General features: G+C 38.3%; 1 protein-coding gene across 2 annotated transcripts in view; it reads left to right on the top strand.

The window, feature by feature from the left end:
• LOC105212079 (developmental protein eyes absent) overlaps positions 1 to 21562 on the top strand; it is an 86238-nt gene that overhangs the window by 11873 nt on the left and 52803 nt on the right. The window contains exon 1 of one of the 2 annotated variants that reach the window (XM_011183847.3): positions 12621 to 13940. The exons of the other annotated variant lie outside the window; for it this stretch is intronic. Within the exon in view, the coding sequence (XP_011182149.2) occupies positions 13887 to 13940 (54 nt within the window). The 5' untranslated portion in view covers positions 12621 to 13886. Of the gene's footprint in view, positions 1 to 12620; positions 13941 to 21562 lie in introns of those variants that run through there. 2 annotated transcript variants of the gene reach the window in all.

The raw sequence follows: 21562 nt of genomic DNA, 5'->3' as shown, positions 1-21562 counted from the left end.
CACTTCGGTACTCCGACTTAACTGCATTGCATATTTGCTATTGTCTTTTATTGTGCGTTTATTATTGACTTTTTATTAAAAGAATCCCATAATTCGAGTGTAAACAATAATGAAAGAGCATAGTGTTTACGGAGGTTACATAATAAAAATGTGTGTTGTTAAGTTTTATGATTATGATCGAAGCCTTTACGTATGAGGAAAGAGCTTTCAGCGAATAGAACAATTAAACTATATATGATAAGTAATATTTAGAAGGACAACTGCGACTTGAGATCCAGTGAGACTCCTCCGACCGAGGCATGTCGGGACAAGCGCAGAAATCAGAACCGAGACTGCTCAACGCCTCATCTGGCTTGATCCCTAACCTCCCCGCGGATGTGCCTATTGGACAAATACTAGTAAGCACACCAATTATTGCGGAGAGATGAGCCTTATTAAGCAACAGCAGATGGATGGACCGTTTTCGATCCACTACGGACCAGAAGGACCTCGCTACTGCACACCTGCTGGTTATTGTTCAGCGTTTGGCAAGTACACACGAAGTCAATGTGTCCAGCGCTCTAGCGCAAGTGGACTACGAACTACTAGGGTACACTCTTCTGCAAGTTGGTCCTCTTTGTAGTTTCCAGCGACTCCACGGTGACCGAGTACGCACACATGTCGGATTGCTAAGTAGTTCAAAGCTACTGATAAGGATGGTAGACACTCTATTACTAGCTTAAATCGTACTGTCATCAAATCCAAGAGAGTATCTTAAAAATTTAATTCTTAAGAGCGATTCAGTTTACAGATAGAAGATTCAATGAAATTTAGAATGCACATACTGTACTCCCTCACAATCTTTGGCTGAATGAGAATTTGAACCCAATACCTTCCGTGAGTATATACTAAATCCTAACTGTGACTCTCGTTTTCTTCACTAAATGACTATCTGAATGGAGATTACTTTCTATTCCTGCCTCAGGTTCTCAAGAATCCTCTTTAACACACTTTGTTCAATAAATAAGACTGTTTAGGCATATTCAAAGAAACTCTATTTCTATCAAGAACTGTTTGACAAACCTTTCGGTCTTCAACCATTATTCCCTCAAAATTAATATTTTATTGACAGCAAATTATTGACACCGGTGAGCACTCATGACAGCTGCGCATGCGCACATTAAACGTCAACAACATAAGATTCAGAGCAGCGGCGGTTGGAATGTGCAGAGCATTTTAATGGCGTGTTTGATTAGCGCGACAATTTCACGCAATGAATGCGAATTGGACAGCGGGTACAACAGCAGCAACACCTCGCATACAAGCGACATACCTCCCCACTGCCGATGGTACCACTCTGCCGGTAAGTCCAAGCGTTCGTGTCTGCAATTGACAGCTGTGTTGGAAACGTGTGATGGAGCCAAGCATCCTCAAACTCGTTGCACCTTTAAGGTAGCCTTTCTCACCGTTGCTCGCACCACACTCTCCCGCCCGCTGTCACCCAAAGACTGCCGGTTTGGTGTGTTGCATGTCCAAGGAGCACAGCACAGCTTAGCACAGTGGAAACTGGCGACAGATAAGGATCGTGTTCGACACCATGTATTATAGGCAGTTCGTGTGCATGTTCGTGTTGTTACCTCTGCCACCGCCATTCAAGAGCCCTGAGCTCTGTTGTTGTTGTTATTGTTTGTGTGATGCTTTAAAAAGTTTTATTTATGGTTTTGTATGGCATCGTTGACTTGTTAAATGGGTGTTCCCTTTATTTACCACTCGTGTGTCCCCCATACAATGCGCCCATTAACACAACACACACCCAGCACACTCCACGTTGGACTGCGGCGACCATGCGACCAGTCGAGTACTTACGGTCTTTTATGTTCTACAATCTTTATACTTGTTGCTTGCGTTTTGCCTTCAACATTTCGGAATGTTGTAACTAATCAGCACCACCAACAAAGCCATAAAGGCAACAACAGCAACAAAAGGGGGAAAACAATAAAATTATAAAACAAATTGTCACTTGTCAGAAGCTGCAAACGTTTAAGAGCCAGCGATAAGCTCTGCGCTGCTGTTGTTGTGGCGTGTCAATGTGCTTTTGACTTTGTCAGGAAAGCGAAAAAATCGAAATTGCTTTGGCGAAGCTTGCAACGCTTACATTCATTTTGACATATTCATGTCATTTTGAACAGTTATAAATGCCAATTAAGCTGTTTGACAGCTCAGACAGTCGTGTTGCTTTGTTTTGACTACGTCAATAACGGTTGTTGTGACAGATGTCAAATAAAATGACGAGCCATATACATATGTAGATATCTTAAGTTATTGGGTTCGCCTAATTCTACTAATAAAGTGTGATCCATATTCGAGGTTCCCTACTTTTTTTAAAGAAACCCCACTGAAAATTAAATTTAATGGGACATGTTTATTACCATTCGAAAGAAGATTCTTTGGTATTTGCATCTCAGATGGTCCATCCATTGAGTCCAACTTTCGAGGACTCGTTCGAGCATTTCGACTGGTAATTGGCGAATAACACGCGTGATGTTTTGCTCCAACGCCTCAATCGAAGCGGGATTGACAGCATAGACTTTAGACTTTACATAGCCCCATAGGAAAAAGTCTTACGATCAATCGACCGGCCCAAAACATGAAATTATCTGCTAACCGAAGTATTATCTGAATAAATCCATTGATTGTTGCGACGTGTGTGAAGTGGTGCCGTCTTGTTGAAAAAAAATTTCAAGCCTCAAATAGTCGGTTATCATGACGCGAAAACGTTCGCCATTGACAGTTACGTTATCTCCGTCATCATTTTTATGATGCTTTAATGGGTTTGTGAACACCACTGAATATATTTAACTGATTCAAAATTTAGATAGAGTTTGCTAGAGTGCTTGAGGCTGAGGTTCGGTTAAATGAAGGAAAGGTTAGAAGCAATATTCTATTTGGCATAATGTAAGTCCGACAGGTCATGTCCGGCTGACAACTAACGGGTGATTTTTTTGAGGTTAGGATTTTCATGCATTAGTATTTGACAGATCACGTGGGATTTCAGACATGGTGTCAAAGAGAAAGATGCTCAGTATGCTTTGACATTTCATCATGAATAGACTTACTAACGAGCAACGCTTGCAAATCATTGAATTTTATTACCAAAATCAGTGTTCGGTAAATCCGCTTTTTTATCGACAAATTTTGTTCAGCGATGAGGCTCATTTCTGGTTGAATGGCTACGTAAATAAGCAAAATTGCCGCATTTGGGGTGAAGAGCAACCAGAAGCCGTTCAAGAACTGCCCATGCATCCCGAAAAATGCACTGTTTGGTGTGGTTTGTACGCTGGTGGAATCATTGGACCGTATTTTTTCAAAGATGCTGTTGGACGCAACGTTACGGTGAATGGCGATCGCTATCGTTCGATGCTAACAAACTTTTTGTTGCCAAAAATGGAAGAACTGAACTTGGTTGACATGTGGTTTCAACAAGATGGCGCTACATGCCACACAGCTCGCGATTCTATGGCCATTTTGAGGGAAAACTTCGGAGAACAATTCATCTCAAGAAATGGACCCGTAAGTTGGCCACCAAGATCATGCGATTTAACGCCTTTAGACTATTTTTTGTGGGGCTACGTCAAGTCTAAAGTCTACAGAAATAAGCCAGCAACTATTCCAGCTTTGGAAGACAACATTTCCGAAGAAATTCGGGCTATTCCGGCCGAAATGCTCGAAAAAGTTGCCCAAAATTGGACTTTCCGAATGGACCACCTAAGACGCAGCCGCGGTCAACATTTAAATGAAATTATCTTCAAAAAGTAAATGTCATGAACCAATCTAACGTTTCAAATAAAGAACCGATGAGATTTTGCAAATTTTATGCGTTTTTTTTTTTTAAAAAGTTATCAAGCTCTTAAAAAATCACCCTTTAGATCTGTGTGAAGAAAGGGCTACTATAAACAGACTGAGCTATGGCCTTGGAACCTTTGAAGTAAATTACAATAATACTTGACGGTATTATATGATATTAGCATCTATAGTATGTCAAAGTACTTGCCCTTATTATGAGAAGTCAAAGGGTAATGACCAGTGGTAGAAAATAATATTTGGCCATTTTGAAAATGTCTCGCCGTAATAAAATTGAAACAATGTTTTGACCATATTTATGCATTCAATAAAATCATCGATTAATAATGTGACATTTTAGACGACAATAAATACATATATACTGAAGATACTTATCGTTGGTTGTACGAAACGCCAGCGTGGCAAAAACAATAGCAACAACAAAAGAAAAAAAATATCTGCTTCAAGTTTATTGACATTTTCCATTTTAGGCAACCAACTGTCAACCAGCTAATGGTCATAGCAAAAATACTCATGCACATACATACATACCTATATACAGTAACTAAAAGAATGAACTGACATATAGCCAATTTGGTATCAGATTTGCTTGCGAATATACATTATGGGTGATAATACAAATCTACTACATTGTCTATATGTATGTGTGTGTGCACATTCTTTGCATGAACAAATTGAAATTAATATTCGTCTATCGCTGGCTGGCGGTGTGGTGGGGTGGTCAAGTGTCAAAAAACCCGTGGTGGCGGCGGCGACTACGACTTATATTCGGCAAAGGTGTTTAGGCGGTCAAGGTGTAGCGACACACTCATATATAGTAGTGTGTCTACCAGTCACTTAGGGACTCTGAACTATGAGACAATTTAGTCACATACAACACATACATATATATGTAGATAGCAGCTCTGACGTCGAGTGAGCAGAAAATCGATCATCGTCGAGCCATCTCATTCAACTTGCTGCTGGTGTGCGTATATAGTGATACTCGCCATGTGAATCAGGCATTATGTGACCAACGGTATGTAAGTGCCTATGTATTTTAGTATAGAAACTTAGACGGCTACAAGAGTTCTCAAATGAAAACATGTTTCAAATTTGATATCTTAACAAATGATTTTTTATATGCCACATACTTGTTGTTGTTGTTTTTGTATGATTTTCAGTTTTTTTTGTTGTTTTTACTGTCGCTGTGATTTTATTTTCCATATTTTATGAATATTACTTCTTTAGTTACCTGCAGCAACACGGCGGCGGTGGTATGGCGCTCAGAGGCGTTTTGTAATTGACACCCAAATTAGTGGTAAATTATTTTATTGTCTATCTAACTGTTTAACTGATTGGCTTGTACAAGCAATACGTTTCATATATATTTTTTCGGTTATGGCTGGCTGTGGCATGGCGCTCTACATTAACTTACTTGCTTGTATGTATGTATGTATAGGCAATATTGTAAGACGATCAGTTATGTTATGTTAAATAATATGTAAGTTCATGTTTGGTTCGATTTTTTCATTTTGTTTTCTTGTGAACTCATTTGCATACCTTAGTTGCCACTAAAACTCGTTCACATCGTCGGCATAAAGTGCGTTTTATTTATGTAAACTTCCTAATTTTATTTAATCAGATAAGCGTTTAAGCGTTGTTTATTGCATTTCCTGTCAGTTAATAATTGAGTTATTTAAAGCGATATTTATATGTTCGTACGCCTAAAGTGAAGGCGGTGATTAAATGTGAAATATATTAATTTCCATTGATTTGGGAAATATTATCAGTTAAAGCTTGAGAAGGAGCTCAGAAAATTTGCAGAAAAAAATAATAAATGAAATTGATTAATAGAGGAAGTATTATAGAATTGTTAGGAGAAGTATAGTTTAGATTATAATATAATTAGATATCATAAGATGAACAAGAGAGCATCACATATCTTCACACTGACAAAAAGCCCTTATCCTAGACCAAAAAAGAACCTTATCTACTGGTTGATAGGAATCTTTATTGCCGTCTATACGTACAGGCATGTATCCGATTAATCTTGTTTTCCAAATACTTGTTAGAGGTTTTTCTATTTAGTCTAGGCCCCGCAAAACTAATACGGCTGTGTAAGCTGACGTTGAGCAACACCAAAAGCTCCGTCAGGATCGAGAAGTACCTCTCCGGGCCGTTCGATACCAGACGAGGTTTCAGACAAGGTGACTCACTCTCGTGTGATTTCTTTAACCTGATGCTGGAGAAAATAATACGAGCTGCAGAGCTAAATAGAGAAGGTACAATCTTCTATAAGAGTGTACAGCTACTGGCGTACGCCGATGATATCGATATCATTGGAAACAACACCCGCGCCGTTAGTTCTGCTTTTTCCTAGACTGGATAAGGAAGCAAAGCGTATGGGTCTGGTGGTGAACGAGGACAAGACGAAATATCTCCTGTCGTCAAACAAACAGTCAGCGCATTCACGACATGGCTCCCACGTCACTGTTGACAGTCATAACTTTGTAGTTGTAGATAATTTCGTCTACCTGGGAACCAGCATTAACAGCAAAAACAATGTCCACCTGGGACCAGGTGGAGAGGGACCTGGCTTCGCTTGGTATAACCATTTGGCGCCAAACTGTCAGAAGGAGGGATACGTGGCGCGCTGTTGTGGACTCGGCTATATCCGCGTAACCGGTGTCTACGCCAGTCAAGAAGAAGAAGAGGGTCTGATATTAATCGTACGTCAGCTCAACTCTTATCGAGCACATCCTTTTCCACTTTGGCGTGCAATCTTTACTTAGGTGGATAGAGTATTGGTCTTATGGAAGTTTTCCACAAACTCACGTCTTTCTTTTAACATTATGGTATTGAAATACTCTCTTCTTTGGCCGTCGTAATTTCAAGGACTCTTTTGGTATATTTGTATTCATTCCGTAGCAAAAAATTAACGGATACCCAAAATTCAGTAAGCATCTCAACGAAAAGGTCAGCGTTTGGAGTGATTTTGGTAACTAATAATGCTGATGATAGGTCTACCAAGTCTATAACATATTTTATATAGCCTCATTATTTTTCTGATTGTGCAAATTGCAAATTGTAGAACCAATTATCTGATATATTGAACTGAACAAACTTAAATTCCATAGAATATTATCAATAACATGATTTATCTCAATCCTCACAATCGCTCTTCGAACTATTTATAGTTTTCGGGCTTATGAACTGCATTGGATGAACCACTACTATCTTCATTTCATAGCTTTGAGAACTGACCTTCCAAAAATTAATATTTCATATAAGAACTGATATGTAAAGCTTTATTTTAAGTCAAACTTTTTGCTTGGTTTCTTTACCAATAAATCTCTGGAAAAACTTGCCTCAAATGTTTGTCATGTTGCCAAGTTGTCATGAGCATAGCATGTGCTCATATGCAAATATATTCTAGCTATAAGCAAAAAAAATCAATCTCTGATATACATACAAATGTATAAGAACGTGTCTACCAACAACATACGATTGCTCATAAAAGCTGAAGCTGTGCGGCCATGTTGGTGGTCTAAAAGTAAATTTGCCTAATGACTTGGAAATCCGTCAGCAGCAAAAACATAATGAAACGTGTATAAAAATAACTGTATATGTATGAGTAACAACTTTGTTGGTCACCAGACAGCCAATTGACGATCTCGTTGGCCATATGTAGGCAGGCATATGTATATCGGTCAAGTTGACTGAAAGCACACAAGTAAGAGACGACTTTGTGGCAAAAGTAGGAAGGGCTTTCTTCTTACTATGCATGCGTTTAGACATCCGCTTACAAGCAGCAGAAGGAAAAGCGAAAAGTTGCGGCTCCAAAGCCGTTATGCATGAACGCCAACCGTCGGCGGATTTAAGCAGCAGACGTCGATCGTATAGGCACCTCACCCCCACCACGGCTTTCACGTAACATATTGTTGTTGGAGGCTGCAGCTGTGCCATTTGCTGGCAGTATCAGCTGCTCTGCATATTCTCAAAGGCGATCAGTGATCGTCTGATTGAGTATACTATGCAAACTGTGTGGTCGTCGTCGGACTTATGGTTTATTTGTGCGGTTGGCTGTCTCACGAGACACGGTCAGTTGCAATGACTGAGCACGTGTGTAATCCTATTAAACGTCAGTCAATATGAGCGGTGCAGACTCGACTCGTTTGTGATGCTGTAGGGATTTTGTTTATTTTTGTTAGAGGAATATATATATTTGTGTTTTTTTTTGTTGTATATGTATAATTTGTTTTTGTTTTGAGAATATAGAGCTAATTTCTACTTTCGAAAATTTTTTTGAAATTAATTATTATTTTTTATATTTTTTTTTTTTGAAAATAAATAAAAAAAAAAATTCAAAAACTCTAAATTCATTTTTTTAATTATAAAATCATTTAGTATGATTTAAAAAAAATTAAAAAATTTTATTTTTTCAGTATTTCTATATTTGCATCAAAAATCATTCAATTCTATTTTTTTTATTTTTAGTTCTTACAACAAATCACTTTAAAGTTGGCAGTTCAATTTCCTTAGCTATATTTGTGCATATAAATCCATTTCTTCGTTGGTAACTATCATGTCCAGTCAATTTTTATGGTCTGCAAAAGCTTGTGATAAACATACTCGTCAATACATATGTATGTATGCATGTGTGTGCCACACATTTGATAATAAGAAAATTTGATCCTGTGCAAAGTGTATTTATTGGTTTGCTAATCTTGTATTTTGTATATTTTGTAATCTAATTTAATGCAATTAAAGTCAATTGCTTCAAAATCAACAACTCAACAGCGTGTTGAGCAGCGTTGGTGGCGATGGAAGGGGCAGAGTGTTTTTGTCAAATGCAAAAAATATTGCAATATCCTGCAGCGCATATAACCGCTATTGGCGGCCCACCAACAACATACAGACAAACCTACAATACATACATATACATATACATATATACCATAAACTACAGTTTATACGCCTGTAAGTATGTCTGCATGTGCCCCACTCGCCAAAACATCCGTTTTGCACTCAAAAGTAGACAGGTTGCCTTACCAATTGAGTGGTTTCGCTTATGCGCCGACGCACTGTCCAGCCATTGTCATGGTTCCTGCCAAGCCGCCGGGGGTTGGGTGTTCGTGTGTATGTATTTGTTCGACTTTTTCGTTCCTTTCGTGGAGTATCGTGTGCGTAGGTGGGGTACTTCGCTTATTTTCATGTTGACTCGTTAAGCGAGAATGCAAAATGGCTACGCAAATATTTACCGAAGGCTACACTGGAAATAAAGAATTGTAGTGTCTTAGTAAAGTATAAATAACGAAAAAATTATAAAGGAAGGACTGACTATAGGAGCTTCCGACTATCGAATTAAAGAAAAAATCCAGAAGTCAGTTATGAAAAAGGTCCTCGAAAACTATACTATAAACCACTTAGAGTAAGCTTAAAAAACTTGTTAAACCACAAATGGAGAAGCTCGGTTAAGCAACGGATCCAACCGTAGAGTGAAAACAATTCTTTACAGAGTTACTTCGTTAGACTTCAGCAGAATCTCTTGAGTTTATTGGCTAATATCTTCCTAATGCAGGTGTTGTAAATACTTTTATTCAGAATTATTTTAATAATTTCGAATTTTACCCATATAAAAATCAAGAATAGGATCTAGAACCCCGAATAAACAAAAAATCAATTATAGAGCAACGAAAATTCATAAATGTTCCGTTATTCAGCTAATTAATTTCATTACAATATCTCTCACAGTGTAGCTATATTAAAATTTCAATAGTTTACCTCCTACCACGAACTGCACTTCAAAACTCAACGTTTATTCCGAAAATTCAGCCCCTTTTAGCAGTAAATCTCTACTGAAATAAAAACAAAGCATCAACTTTGCAATTCATTGAATTCTTTTGCCTGATTTAACAATATTCGGCGTAAATAAAATCCAACACTCGACGAAGCAAGAAAGTAAGTTGAGAGAGTTGGAAAGAAAGCAATCATGCTGCCAGGCCCAGGGCAATTTAAAGTGTACGTCCGCTAACAAGGTCGCCCACAAGCGGCTATACTGCCAGCCTAGTCTCCTGGATAACCGTGTTCATCCGAACGTTGCTCAGCCAGCAGACAGTGCCCAGCGCATTAGTGGCGACAGACGCAAAAAAAAATATTCAACTTCATTTCAGGTGGTGCGTTATGACATTTTTTGCCAAGATTTGTACGAGCAGCATGTTCCACTTGTATATTTGCTTGTCCAGTCGATTTAATCCCTGTTTTAATAACATGCTGATACCATGTTTCGCCATAATTTTATAAAAAAAAAATTATTTTTATTTTTTATATGTATTGTTGTTTTTGTTTTGATCAATTAAATTTTGCACAATTGACTGATTTTGCCGGAGCGCCACAGTGTCGTCATTGTATTGCTGTTGTTTGTTGTTGGTATTCATATTTACCTGGTTTGCATAACAACTTTAAAGACCGGCAGTTGTTGAACTGTCTACAAGCTGTGATTTAAATTTTGGATACACAGGCTTTTTCTGCATGCACGCTTTTATTTTGACTTATTGACGCAAGGTTAATAATGAAAAAAGTTAAAGAAAGTCTGTAGTTTTGGCTGGCGCCCAATCAAGTGTGTCGGGTTAATGAGGTGAGCTATTATGCGGATATAATGCGACATACATATGTATATATACTTTGCTTATATATATCTTCACTTAAGTTTCATGTCATAATTCTAGTGTTTTTTCACTTTAAAATAACCTCTTTAATTTTCTTGGAAGCATATTTGTTTCGTGGAAGGATCTCAGTTAAGCTTAAGCGTTATATAGATAACTCACATTTTTATCATTTTGGTGAACTTTGCTGTGTTAGCGCGAATGTTTCCGATGATCCCGTAAGTGATATTAGAAGGTGATTTTTACTAAATATATTGCTCTAGAGCAATATGGGGTACCAATTAGAACAAAAGTTAATTGAAAGGTTCGAATTCCCGAATGCTCAGATCTTCTGATCCTATTGGGAATATTGATCTTAAAGTCTGTTATAAAGGGTAGTAAATTCAGCATAAATCTCAGATAATGAACGATAGAATAGCGTGATCCAAGTAAAGGTACTTTTTTTAAGATCACGCGTGAGTCGTGTCAAGATGTCATGTTATTTTTGTTTAGTATTGTTTGGCATTTCATTATGGAAAGACTTGAAGAACGCCTTAACAATGTTTGCGAAAATCCACTTCTGGGTCAATGGTGTGGCTGAATCATAGTTCCATATTTATTCAAAAATGATGTCGGTGCGAACGTAACCGTCAATGGCGATCGTTATAGCGCCATGATAACCGACTATTTGATGCCTGAAATTGAAGCTCTTCCCACACATTGCATCAATCAATGGATTTATTGAGAGAACACTTTGGTTAGCTGACAATTTCACGCTTTGGGCCGATATATTGGCTACCAAGTTCGTGTGATATCACATCGTTAGACTTTTTTATTTGGGGATATTTAAAGTCTGAAGTCTATGCGGACTGTCCCGCTTCGATTCAGGCCTTGGAACAAAACCCGCGTGTCATTCGTCAGTTACCAGTCGAAATGCTCGAACGAGTCATCGGAAATTGTACTCAACGGATGGACCATCTCAGACGTAGCCGTGGCCAACTTTTGAAAGAGATAATCTTAAAAAAAAAATGCCAAAGAATGTTCTTACGAATGAGAAATATACATTACCCATTAAATTTAAATTTTTTATGTTTTTTCTGTAAAAAAGCAGGGAACCTCGAAATGGATAAAAATCAACGAATGGTGATTTGCATCAAATATGTAGTCTAAAGATGACATACAGTGATCTAGATAGGGTCTAGGTCTAGGGTAAGAACTTTTGATCTATTAACAATCAATTGATAGTGTTTTGGATCAGATGTGTTCTCTAAAGATGACAGTTGGTGATCGGTAGTATAGGAGATAGTATTCTATTAACGGCTACCCTTTTTGCAGGCGAGCTATTTTTACTACCGTATTGAGATCTCTAAAAATTTTAAACCCGTTGTTGCTAGATTTTGTAAGAAACCTTCGATACTGTCTGTATAGAAAGGTCCGTCGGTAGAATAGTGATTTTCCTCTATTTAGATTTGGCGTTGATATCGATATGAACTAACCATCTGCCGCATTGACTACCCATGGACTCAATTGTATCATGTAGCTTAGCAAAAATGTTGGCAGGTCTCAATTTCTAACCGTTAGTGGTCAGGCGATTAATAGTTATATCCGAAATTTGAAAAAAATGTCATAGTCATACTAAGGTCTATATTATCCCAAAATAACTTCCTACACCTAATCGAGTACAACTAAAAACCAAACTGTAAAAAAGCAATTAAAACAATTTTTAAACTTTCCGCGGCAACAATGTCATCGCCGACGGCAACCATATCGCTTGGTTACGCCTTATTCGCGTGCTATATGAGACAAGCAGCTCATTGCTGTCTACACATACACTCACACATTCACAGCACAACACAAGCGCATTGAGTGAGCATTTTGGCTGGCAATGGCTGGTCGGCTGACTGGTTGGTTGGGTCGGCCAGTGATGAAAGCGTCAGAAAAGCGCTCAAAAGGGCGGTTTGTAAGTGTATGAGTGCGTGTGTGCGCCCATACATAAAACAGAAAAATACATTATTAAAAAAAAAAACAAAAACAATGTAGCACTAACACCACTGCGAGGTAAAAAAGACATGATTTTTAGTAGTCGCCTTGCTGTGCTTGGGTGTTCATTTGTAACTGTAAGTTGTATGAACGCCAGCAGCTGTCAGCCCACCATATAGCCATATAGCTTGTGTTGAGCAGTTGCGGCAGCAGGCCAATCAGTTGGTGTGCAACTTTGTTTGAAATCGCATAAAATTATGAGACGAAGCATTTGCGAATGCGTGTAAATACGCGTGGATAACTATAGGTTGCTATAAAAGAAATTATAGCATCTTAATTAAATAGTAAAAGTGACATTTGTTGTTGGCGTAAAGGTGTATATATAATATTAATATATAGGATAATATACATACGAATAAACATAATGAATTCCAAGCCGTCGGTCAACAGAAATGTCAAAGAATTTATTTTTATTGTCTTGTAATGTGAAAGCTACAAGCTATAAATGACAACAATAATAACAACAGCAGCAAGCAATCTAAATCTTTGGCCTCAAACAAATTGACATTTCCCTATTGACACATAAAATGCAACTTCAACTGGCCGCTCGCTCGCTAATTAAAATACGCTTGTCTGCTTGGCTGCTTTTGTGCCAATTAGCGACATTCGCAGCTTGTTAATTAACGCTGAGTATCAGCAATTAAAATAACAATAAAACAACAACAACAACAACTGCAACTAAGCAAAAAATAAAATGTTTAAACTTTGTAAATTTACTGCAAATTAATTGCTCATTAGCTCGCCGTTGACGAACATTAACTTGCGCGTATATTAGCAACAACAACAACAACAATCGTTACAATCAACAGCAAGCAATCATCTGCAAGTCTCACCCAATTGCTGCAGCTGTCCGCACAGTGACAGCAGCGACTGTTGATATAGCCCATCAGTGGCCGCTGAACGTCACGCGCTTTCCCATCTGCACTTTTATTGACCATCTGGATTGACACAGTCGTCGTAGTACTGGACGCTTCAGCACTTTGCGGCTTACTTCGCATTCTACTTTTCTTCGCGGCATTTACATACTTGCGTCCGTGTGTACGTGCGTGTGTTTGTTGTGTTAATTCATGTGCATTTTGCAATCGAAATCGCGACATTTATTTATTACAAGTGTCAATGAGTGAATGTCAAGTGTCGTAGTGATTTACTTGTGTCATCGGATTGCCGTCGGTCGCTTTGATGCATGGAACGCGCACGTCGTGTTTGCTTGTGAAAAATGTTGAGAATTTGCTTTTATGTTTGCCTTTTCGTATTTTGCGGATTTCTTTGATTAGCTGCAAGTAGCGCGTTAATTTACTGCTTCGTAACAATACACACATACATACATATAACGGACAGGCGCTGTGTGGTTTGCAGCCGTAGCTTGTGCAACATTGAAATATGTTGTATAATGTGCCGTGTTATCAAAATTTTTCAACACTGGATTACTACAAGGTGAGTGGAGACTTTTTTTTCGAGATGGTTTATATTCTTATAAAACTTGAGGATCTACTATTTACCCACATTTATTATGATTGATCGGCTCTTCACTGTATAAGCTGATGTCGATCAGGTTCTGTTCCCACGACAGTTGACCGGAACCGAACCCTGATTTTTATCCGACCAAAGACTGTCAATTCGGCAAAGTTCCTCAATATTATTTGGGGAATGTTTTATACCGCTACAACAACAGCAACGTCAATCGGATTTCATTTGAGAACTAAATACTTAAATATTTCAGAACTAGTTAGCTGATTTTCATATATATAGCCTTAATGTATATGAAAATTAACCACCTACTTCCACGAATGACAGATTCGTTAAATAACTCTTTTTTAAGACTCCAAAGAGCCCACTCTGAAGATATCACTGAAAGACTTTGACTGTATATATAAACTAGTTAGGTTATGTACCCTTATACATGAAAATCAAAGACCACTGAAAGACTTTTACTGTAGAGAAGAACTTGAGATCCTGGAATTTTCTTTTTAAATTCTTCAAATTACCGCACAAAACAGACAGGATCATTTGAAGACTTAGCAGCTCCAAGGAGAGCTAATTTATGGAGTGAGACACTATTAGTTTATTCTTTATGCAGCAAAGCAAAATGAAGAAGATCTAAAAGTCTGCTAGCGGAATCTCAACGACGCATTTAGGTTATGTTAGGTTATTAGGCAGATCTCTGCATATGAAGGAAGATCTCACTTGGACAATTATGAGCAATGTCCTTTGTGATGCGGAAAAACTCCTAATGGACCAGCAAGACCCTTACGATTCAATGTCAATTCTAGCCTATTCGCTAGGTCCACCGAAGGTTTGCTAACTAAGGTGTTTCAACCTCAGCCTGGTAATTGGAGGAGGAAAATGATTAGATTAGTCCACTTCGCCTTCTTCCAAACAGCTTTGGGAACATGCATCTGCCATCTGCTGGACAGTGTCCAGTAAGCAGACCGATATCATACGTCGAGATGTATCTTGCGAAATCAGTTACGCTCCTCTGCAGGCCAAATGAACCTCGCAACTGCACAGGTGCTGGTTTTTGTCCTACTCAAGCGATGTCTGTAAGTCCAGTGCTCGTGCGCAAGTGGACCATAGACTGCGAACCCACTCCCAATCCGGTGTTAATGTTGCTAGGGTACCATCTCTTGCAAGCGTATCCACTTTTGAGTTTCCAACGATTCTGCAGTGACCGCGTAAAAGCATTTAAGATTTATTGATCGAAAACATCGGAGGCATCTAGAAAACCCAGCTGATAAATAACTGGATCAATTAAAAAACTTGATTCTAGGCGCTCTTCTAATATTGTAAACCACTATTTTTTCTAGATTTGAGCTCGCGTTGGTTTGGCTAGTGATCTAAAGATCTTTATGAGATTGGTAAACCTAAACAAATCCTAGATGCGCAATAAAAGTGAGAGCATGATTTTGATTTAAGTGTTATTATTATTAACTTTTTTTACAATTACGCAACATATATCAAAACAACTGACCACCTACTTTTTGGAAGACACTCTTACTTTAATAACAAATACCTCAACCAAAAAAAATGCAGATCGCAATTAAAATTTGACCTTCTTTTTTGGCTACTGTTGCTTATCTGTGCATTAATCGCAGAAATTCTGCGCACTGCCAAAGTGTTGGAATTTGAATGCTTTTTAGAAAGGTTACTAGACCATAAAAAATCACGTTTGACTTAATTATTTCAGCAAACTGTTGCACTTACGGCTACTGTGCGCTGTGCCCCGAACTGCAAGCAGCGATTGCCCTTTTGGGGTAAGCAGTAAGTCAGTTTTAAGTAGTTGAAGGCTGTTTATTTGTTTGTTTGCATTCGCCAACGTGTCAGGCCCGAGAAAGGGCAGCTGATCTTATAATCCTTAAGATTTTACAAATCTGCTGTGTGTGTGTTTGATTGTGTCAGGATTTCGTTTTCAACAGAAGCCAAATGAGTTTTCGTCGTAAACGCTTAATGCCTCGTTTGAATGATTTTTGGTGTTTTTTATATTCCATTCTCGTCCTTTCGTCCTATTTCAATGCGTTGTTGATCCTTTTGTGCCTTCTACCGTAATTCGAAGTATTTAAGCTGAATGCTTGGAAATCATTTGACCAGAAATTTGTATATAAAACCACAATGCGTGCGATCGTGGCAGGTTTCTTTATTTTTCATAATTCCTTTTCTTTTTTGGTGTTTGTTTTCTTTGCTAATGTTATCCTTGAAGGAGCGTTATGCTAAACATTGTGTTGTCTTGTTTTTGTTGTTGTTTTGATTTGCTATTATGGGCATTATGCCTCGAGGTATAGACATTGGATTATTGTTGATTTCGTTTTGATTTTTGATTGACAGTCATTTTTTATCTGATGAAGAAATCTTACTAGTGTGCTACTGATTACTTTTTTTTGCTTTTTTCTTGTGTAAATGCTATTCAGTGTTTGTTTGTGCAAATATTTTGCTCATTTATGCTGGAAAATGTAAAAGATTCGATTACGTTGAATTTATTTTTGGATTGACTAACCCTGTACAGACGATTTTTTTATAAATCTTTCGCCATGTTCCAAGCTTTGCTTCGCTTCTTATTCCGACTGACATCAAGTTCTTCTCGACTTCGTTTTGTGAAAACGAAAAGAGGTTTCCAATGTGCAAGAGTTCAGAAATTGTTTGGAGCACCTTTCTTTGAGCAAATCAAAAGCTACTTGACCAATTACTGTCCTCATTCCGAAGCGGACCTTATAGTTTAACTTCAGAATTTCTTACTCCTCAATATCACTTGTTTGAAAAATTGCTTAGAAAAGATTGCGTTCCATCCTAGGCGGTCTGTCAGTATTCTTAAACCAATTTCTAAAGTGAGACTCCATTTCCGTGTGATTTAGATTAGATTAGATTACAATATATGGATCGCACTGCGAACTAAGGTCTATTGTGCCCTCTCCAATTATAACATATACCATCTAACACCGTCACATTAAGAAACATTAACAGTGTTCCAAGGCTGATGGACGTGATACTATCCCTTTGGTGGTACAGAGCCCCCATTATCAGATTATTTTTCTTCGCGGTCGCCGGCGAGTAGCTTTCTAGTTTGTGCAAGTGACAACTTTGTCTGCAGTGGCCAGTGTAAAGTGCTACTAATTGTCTCAGCTTGTTTCTAGCGTTATTAATTGTCTAAATCGTTCCAGGTTTTATCCTCTGAGAAACAGTTTGGAGTGGAGCAGTCCCTGCAAATGCAGCCAGCAGCCGTACCTATTGCCCATTCCTCATCTTGTAGACGGCTTCTAAGAGCATGTCGACCAGCTGCAATGAAGGGCTCCGGCCCTAGCGGTCTGATAGCCGCGACCTTTTTTGCTAGTTGGTCCGCAAGTTTATTACCTTGTATGCCTTTATGTCCTGGTACCCAGATCAGTGTTATACTGTTGCTGTTACAATCCTGTTTAGTTTCCGTGGGATCCATCTGTTCCATAAAATATTATAGAACATCGTGTATCTGCCAATGGACGAATTTGTCTTAAGCAAGAAGGGTGACTACAGCTAAGGCCAAAAGCGTATGTTCTCCCCAATGTCATTGCCAAGAGTCACTAGTTCTTACTAGATAAACCCAAGCACTTACATTTCTATGTATTCCTTTTCACTATCAACTCTTTACACTTCACAAAGCACCACTCAACCCCACACACTCTCCATTCAAACAGCCACCCAACCATCCACCAATGCGCATGCAACTGTACAAATACAGGTGTTGCTTTCAACCTTTTATTTTATTTATTTGTTTTGTTTATTTGTATTTGTATTTGTATTTCTAATGCTATTGTTCTTGTTTCGTTAGCCATTAAAAGTCATTTTACTTTAGTGAAATCAACATTTGTGCAATGCTCGCTATGAACTCCAAATGAATTTCACCCTTATGCCAAAGCCCCAGCTCCATCAGTACTCCACCATTACCCATCCCATCAATCGTTGCCACCATCACTCTTTCGTTGTTGTTGTTATTGTCTGCACCCTTTTGATGCACCGTTTTGTAAGCATTTGTTCAAAGCGAAAATTCTTTCTTCAGTTTGAAGCGTTGCTTTCCTCGCTTGGCTGCTGCTCCGGCTCCACACGTTGGCTCCTGCCATTCGCCAGTGACTATGAGCTTGTTCAATTCGCTGCTTGCTCGGAAATCTGAGCTTCTTCAAGCGCGCAAAATACTAATTTCAAGAAAAATATCAACAAACCATTTTGGTTTCAACAATGAAAACGGTTGACAACGATGGCGTTACTGCTGCTGCTGTTGCTGACGTTGTTGTTGTTAATGCTTCTGTGCTGTCTCTTTGTTTCTGTCTCTTTGATGGTGATTGCTTTGCTGTTCATCATGTTGATGTTGCTCTTGGCGGTGTGTTGGTGGTATTGTGGAAATTTCATTGTTGTTGTTGTTGGTTTTTGTGCACGCTTTGGTGACGCTGTTGGCTTTTTTGACTGCATCTAACAATGTCTAAGCGAATAGATACTGGTGTATTCGCAATTTGTTTGCAGAATAATAAGAAGAAATCGCGTTTTATTGTTTGTTCTGTTTTTGTAAAGTGTGGTCTTAGGTTCAGGTTTCTTAAAGTATATTTGCAAAATTGCATTTCTTTTGGTCTTAGTTTTGTTTTATATGTAGCAACCTGTCGTGATATCTAACGTATAATTATAGATTTATATATGTGGTCTTATACACCCTAAATTATCGCGCGTTTCTAGTAAAAATCTAGTAAGGCCTTTACTATTCATATTATATATTGGTCGATTTATACTTAGATCTCCCAATTTTAAGGCGGTATCTTTTATATAAAAACCTCGCGACTATGTTCTACTGATGTTGACGGACAAAACCATTTTCCAACGATAAGAAATCTTCAATGAATTAACCAATATAACGGCACTTGTTTGAGAAACCCTTCTTTTTTCCTTCTTTATCAGACGTTTATGCAAATAAATCATAATTGGATTTTAGAGGTCTTTGTCTTCACTTCTTCGTACAAGAAGGTTCATATATGTGTTCAAAAAATATCGGGAATTAGAAAATTTAAAATTTCTCGGGATGGAGATTTTGACAATTTTTTTATTATGTTGATATATGTATGTACATGTCTCTGAAGTACGATAATATATATATTCAGCTGAATTTATTGCTTACTTTGACTCTACATTCGTCAGACTTGGCTCCGTGGGTCTTTTTATATTTCCAAAAATGAAGAGAACTTACCTGGCGCTTTACAAATATACGAGTAATCGCTGAAAGAGCCAATGCTATTCCAAGAATCGGGTTTGAGAAGTGTTTCGACAATTGGATGGATCCCTGGCATAAATTCATAATATCGAATGGAGACTATTTTTTTTTTCAAATAACGAAAATTCCCGTTATTTTTTGAACACATCTCGTACATCAGAGATCGTCAAAAACTATAACTGGATGCGATAGGTTCCAATGTAAATAGAGATAGTTTCCAATTCTCAGGGCCTATAATATAAAGTTCAGATAGATGCTCGCTATTTTTTACCAGAATATTATACATATTACTAAAGGAGCTAGGTTAGGTTGTTAGGAGCAACAACGCTCTTACTTTTTTGTCCTCCGACTCAATCGAGATCTGACGAGGACCTACTACAGCAACAACAAGCATAAACAATTTTAATTTAAAATCTCTTTATATGACTGTATACTAGGTACATATGTAGTTGTATACCCAGTCTATTTTCGAAATGCTGAATATTTGCTCATTTCGCGCTCGACATAGTTAAGGGTCTCTGTGTGTGCCTATGTGTTTGTGTGTGTGTGAGTGATGATAATTTCATTGAAATTTGAGATTTGCAGCTTTTTACGCTGTGTAATGATGCGTCGTTAAGGCGTGGACAACAACAAGTTCAACAACAACAACAACAATTGTAGTGAAAGTAACAACAATGGCGGTTGGCAAGCGTACATAATGTACCAAATAAACGCACAATAACAAAAACAACAACAATTGTTAGTTGCCGCAGCAATGGCAGGACATAAGCAGTCTACACAAAGCAGAACCAAAAACTAGGGAGAGCAACACAATTCAACGCCAGAGATTTTTGCAATGGAAAATGGAAAAGTTCATATCCAGCACAGCACAGCAAATAATTGCTAGCCAGCCAGCTGTAAGAGTGTTGGTAAACAGCACTGGCGGGGTTGCCGTGAGCACCGAATCCGTGCGGCAGCGAAAAGGCGTACATTTTGCACTTGGTTTTGTTTGTTGTTCAAGTGGCAGTTAATACGTTTGCTGATGTCCTTAAATCAACACACACGCATTAGTCTGAATATAAATGTGTGTGTGTGTACCCGGCAATCACTGCCGCTGCGGGTCACAGCAACCATAGTGGTGCAGAGCCCGCATGAGGCATCTGAAAACCAGCGAAAATGAGCAACAATCGACAGCGCGCGGCAATTTCAGTATAAAAATACAACAATAACAATGCTGAAGCTGGCATTATATGCTAAAAAACATACATATGTATATACATATATATCCGTGTATATGTTTGTATAAAACTTAGTACTGGGCGCTCACATGCTGCTCATATGCTTTTCGGCGCGCCAAAGGATCGCATTTTTGGGTTCGTTCTTATTTTCTCTGTTTCGCTTATTACGTGTATTTTTTCGCCATTTTGTTCGGCATTGTTGCGTAATTATTTGCTCACTTGCCTTTTCCCTGTGGGTTTTGTGGTCACCGCATTGCTCATTTCGTTTCTCGCCCTCGCCGCAGACACCGTTTTGAGGTTATTGTGGCGGCTGCTGAATTTGGCAATGCGCTGCGCGTTCTTTCCTGCCAAAGTGACAACAAAGCGTATGCTGATTTACTCATTTGGCCATTTGGTTGCCTATTCAAAGGCGCGCACCTTTCTCGGCATGAGCTCGCTCAACGCTCAGCGCTTGTGGTAGCATTTAGTGGCGTTCTTCCACACACCTTCTGTATGCTTTTATAATGAACATTAAAATTTACCAACGCCTCGCCAGTATCCATATCAACGCGCTGCTCTTATTTTTTTTGCTGCTCCGCCGCCATTTTCTTCGTCGCCGCTACGCTTGATATCACTTTACTGCCATCAACGTTGCCACCCATTTAACATTTTTTTGTGCAGCTTAGTTGTCTATCTTATTTGAATAATAGGTTTGGTTACGTCTGTTGCTGGCTTTATTATTTTTGTGTTTTTTTGTTTTTTTGGCTCTCTTGTGGGGTGTGCCATGACTTGACTAGTAGCTCATTATCGCGACTAAAGCACATTAATTGTTTTGCGGCGGAATTATTTACACGCTGACTTAATGGAATGCCTTTGTTTGCTAATTAATTTCTTTACTATGTAATTTAGTGCTAAATGAGCTTTTAGTGTAAATATTCAAAAAATTTAATGCATTCATTAGGCGTTTAGGGAATTGCGGTTGCTGTTGTGGTAATGTACAATGAAAGTTTGGAGAATTTTCATTACTTAAAATCACATATTATATGCTGAAGCTCAAGTAAAAAAGGGAATAATGCCCAAGATCTTTAAAAATTTATTGATGGAAAAGAGAAAGAAACATACGAGATATGTTCAAAAAATAACGG

This window comes from Zeugodacus cucurbitae, chromosome 3 (assembly GCF_028554725.1).
Source record: "Zeugodacus cucurbitae isolate PBARC_wt_2022May chromosome 3, idZeuCucr1.2, whole genome shotgun sequence".
Taxonomy (NCBI): domain Eukaryota; kingdom Metazoa; phylum Arthropoda; class Insecta; order Diptera; family Tephritidae; genus Zeugodacus; species Zeugodacus cucurbitae.
Note: the sequence above shows the minus strand (reverse complement) of the source record. Positions and strands in the feature narration are given on the sequence as shown.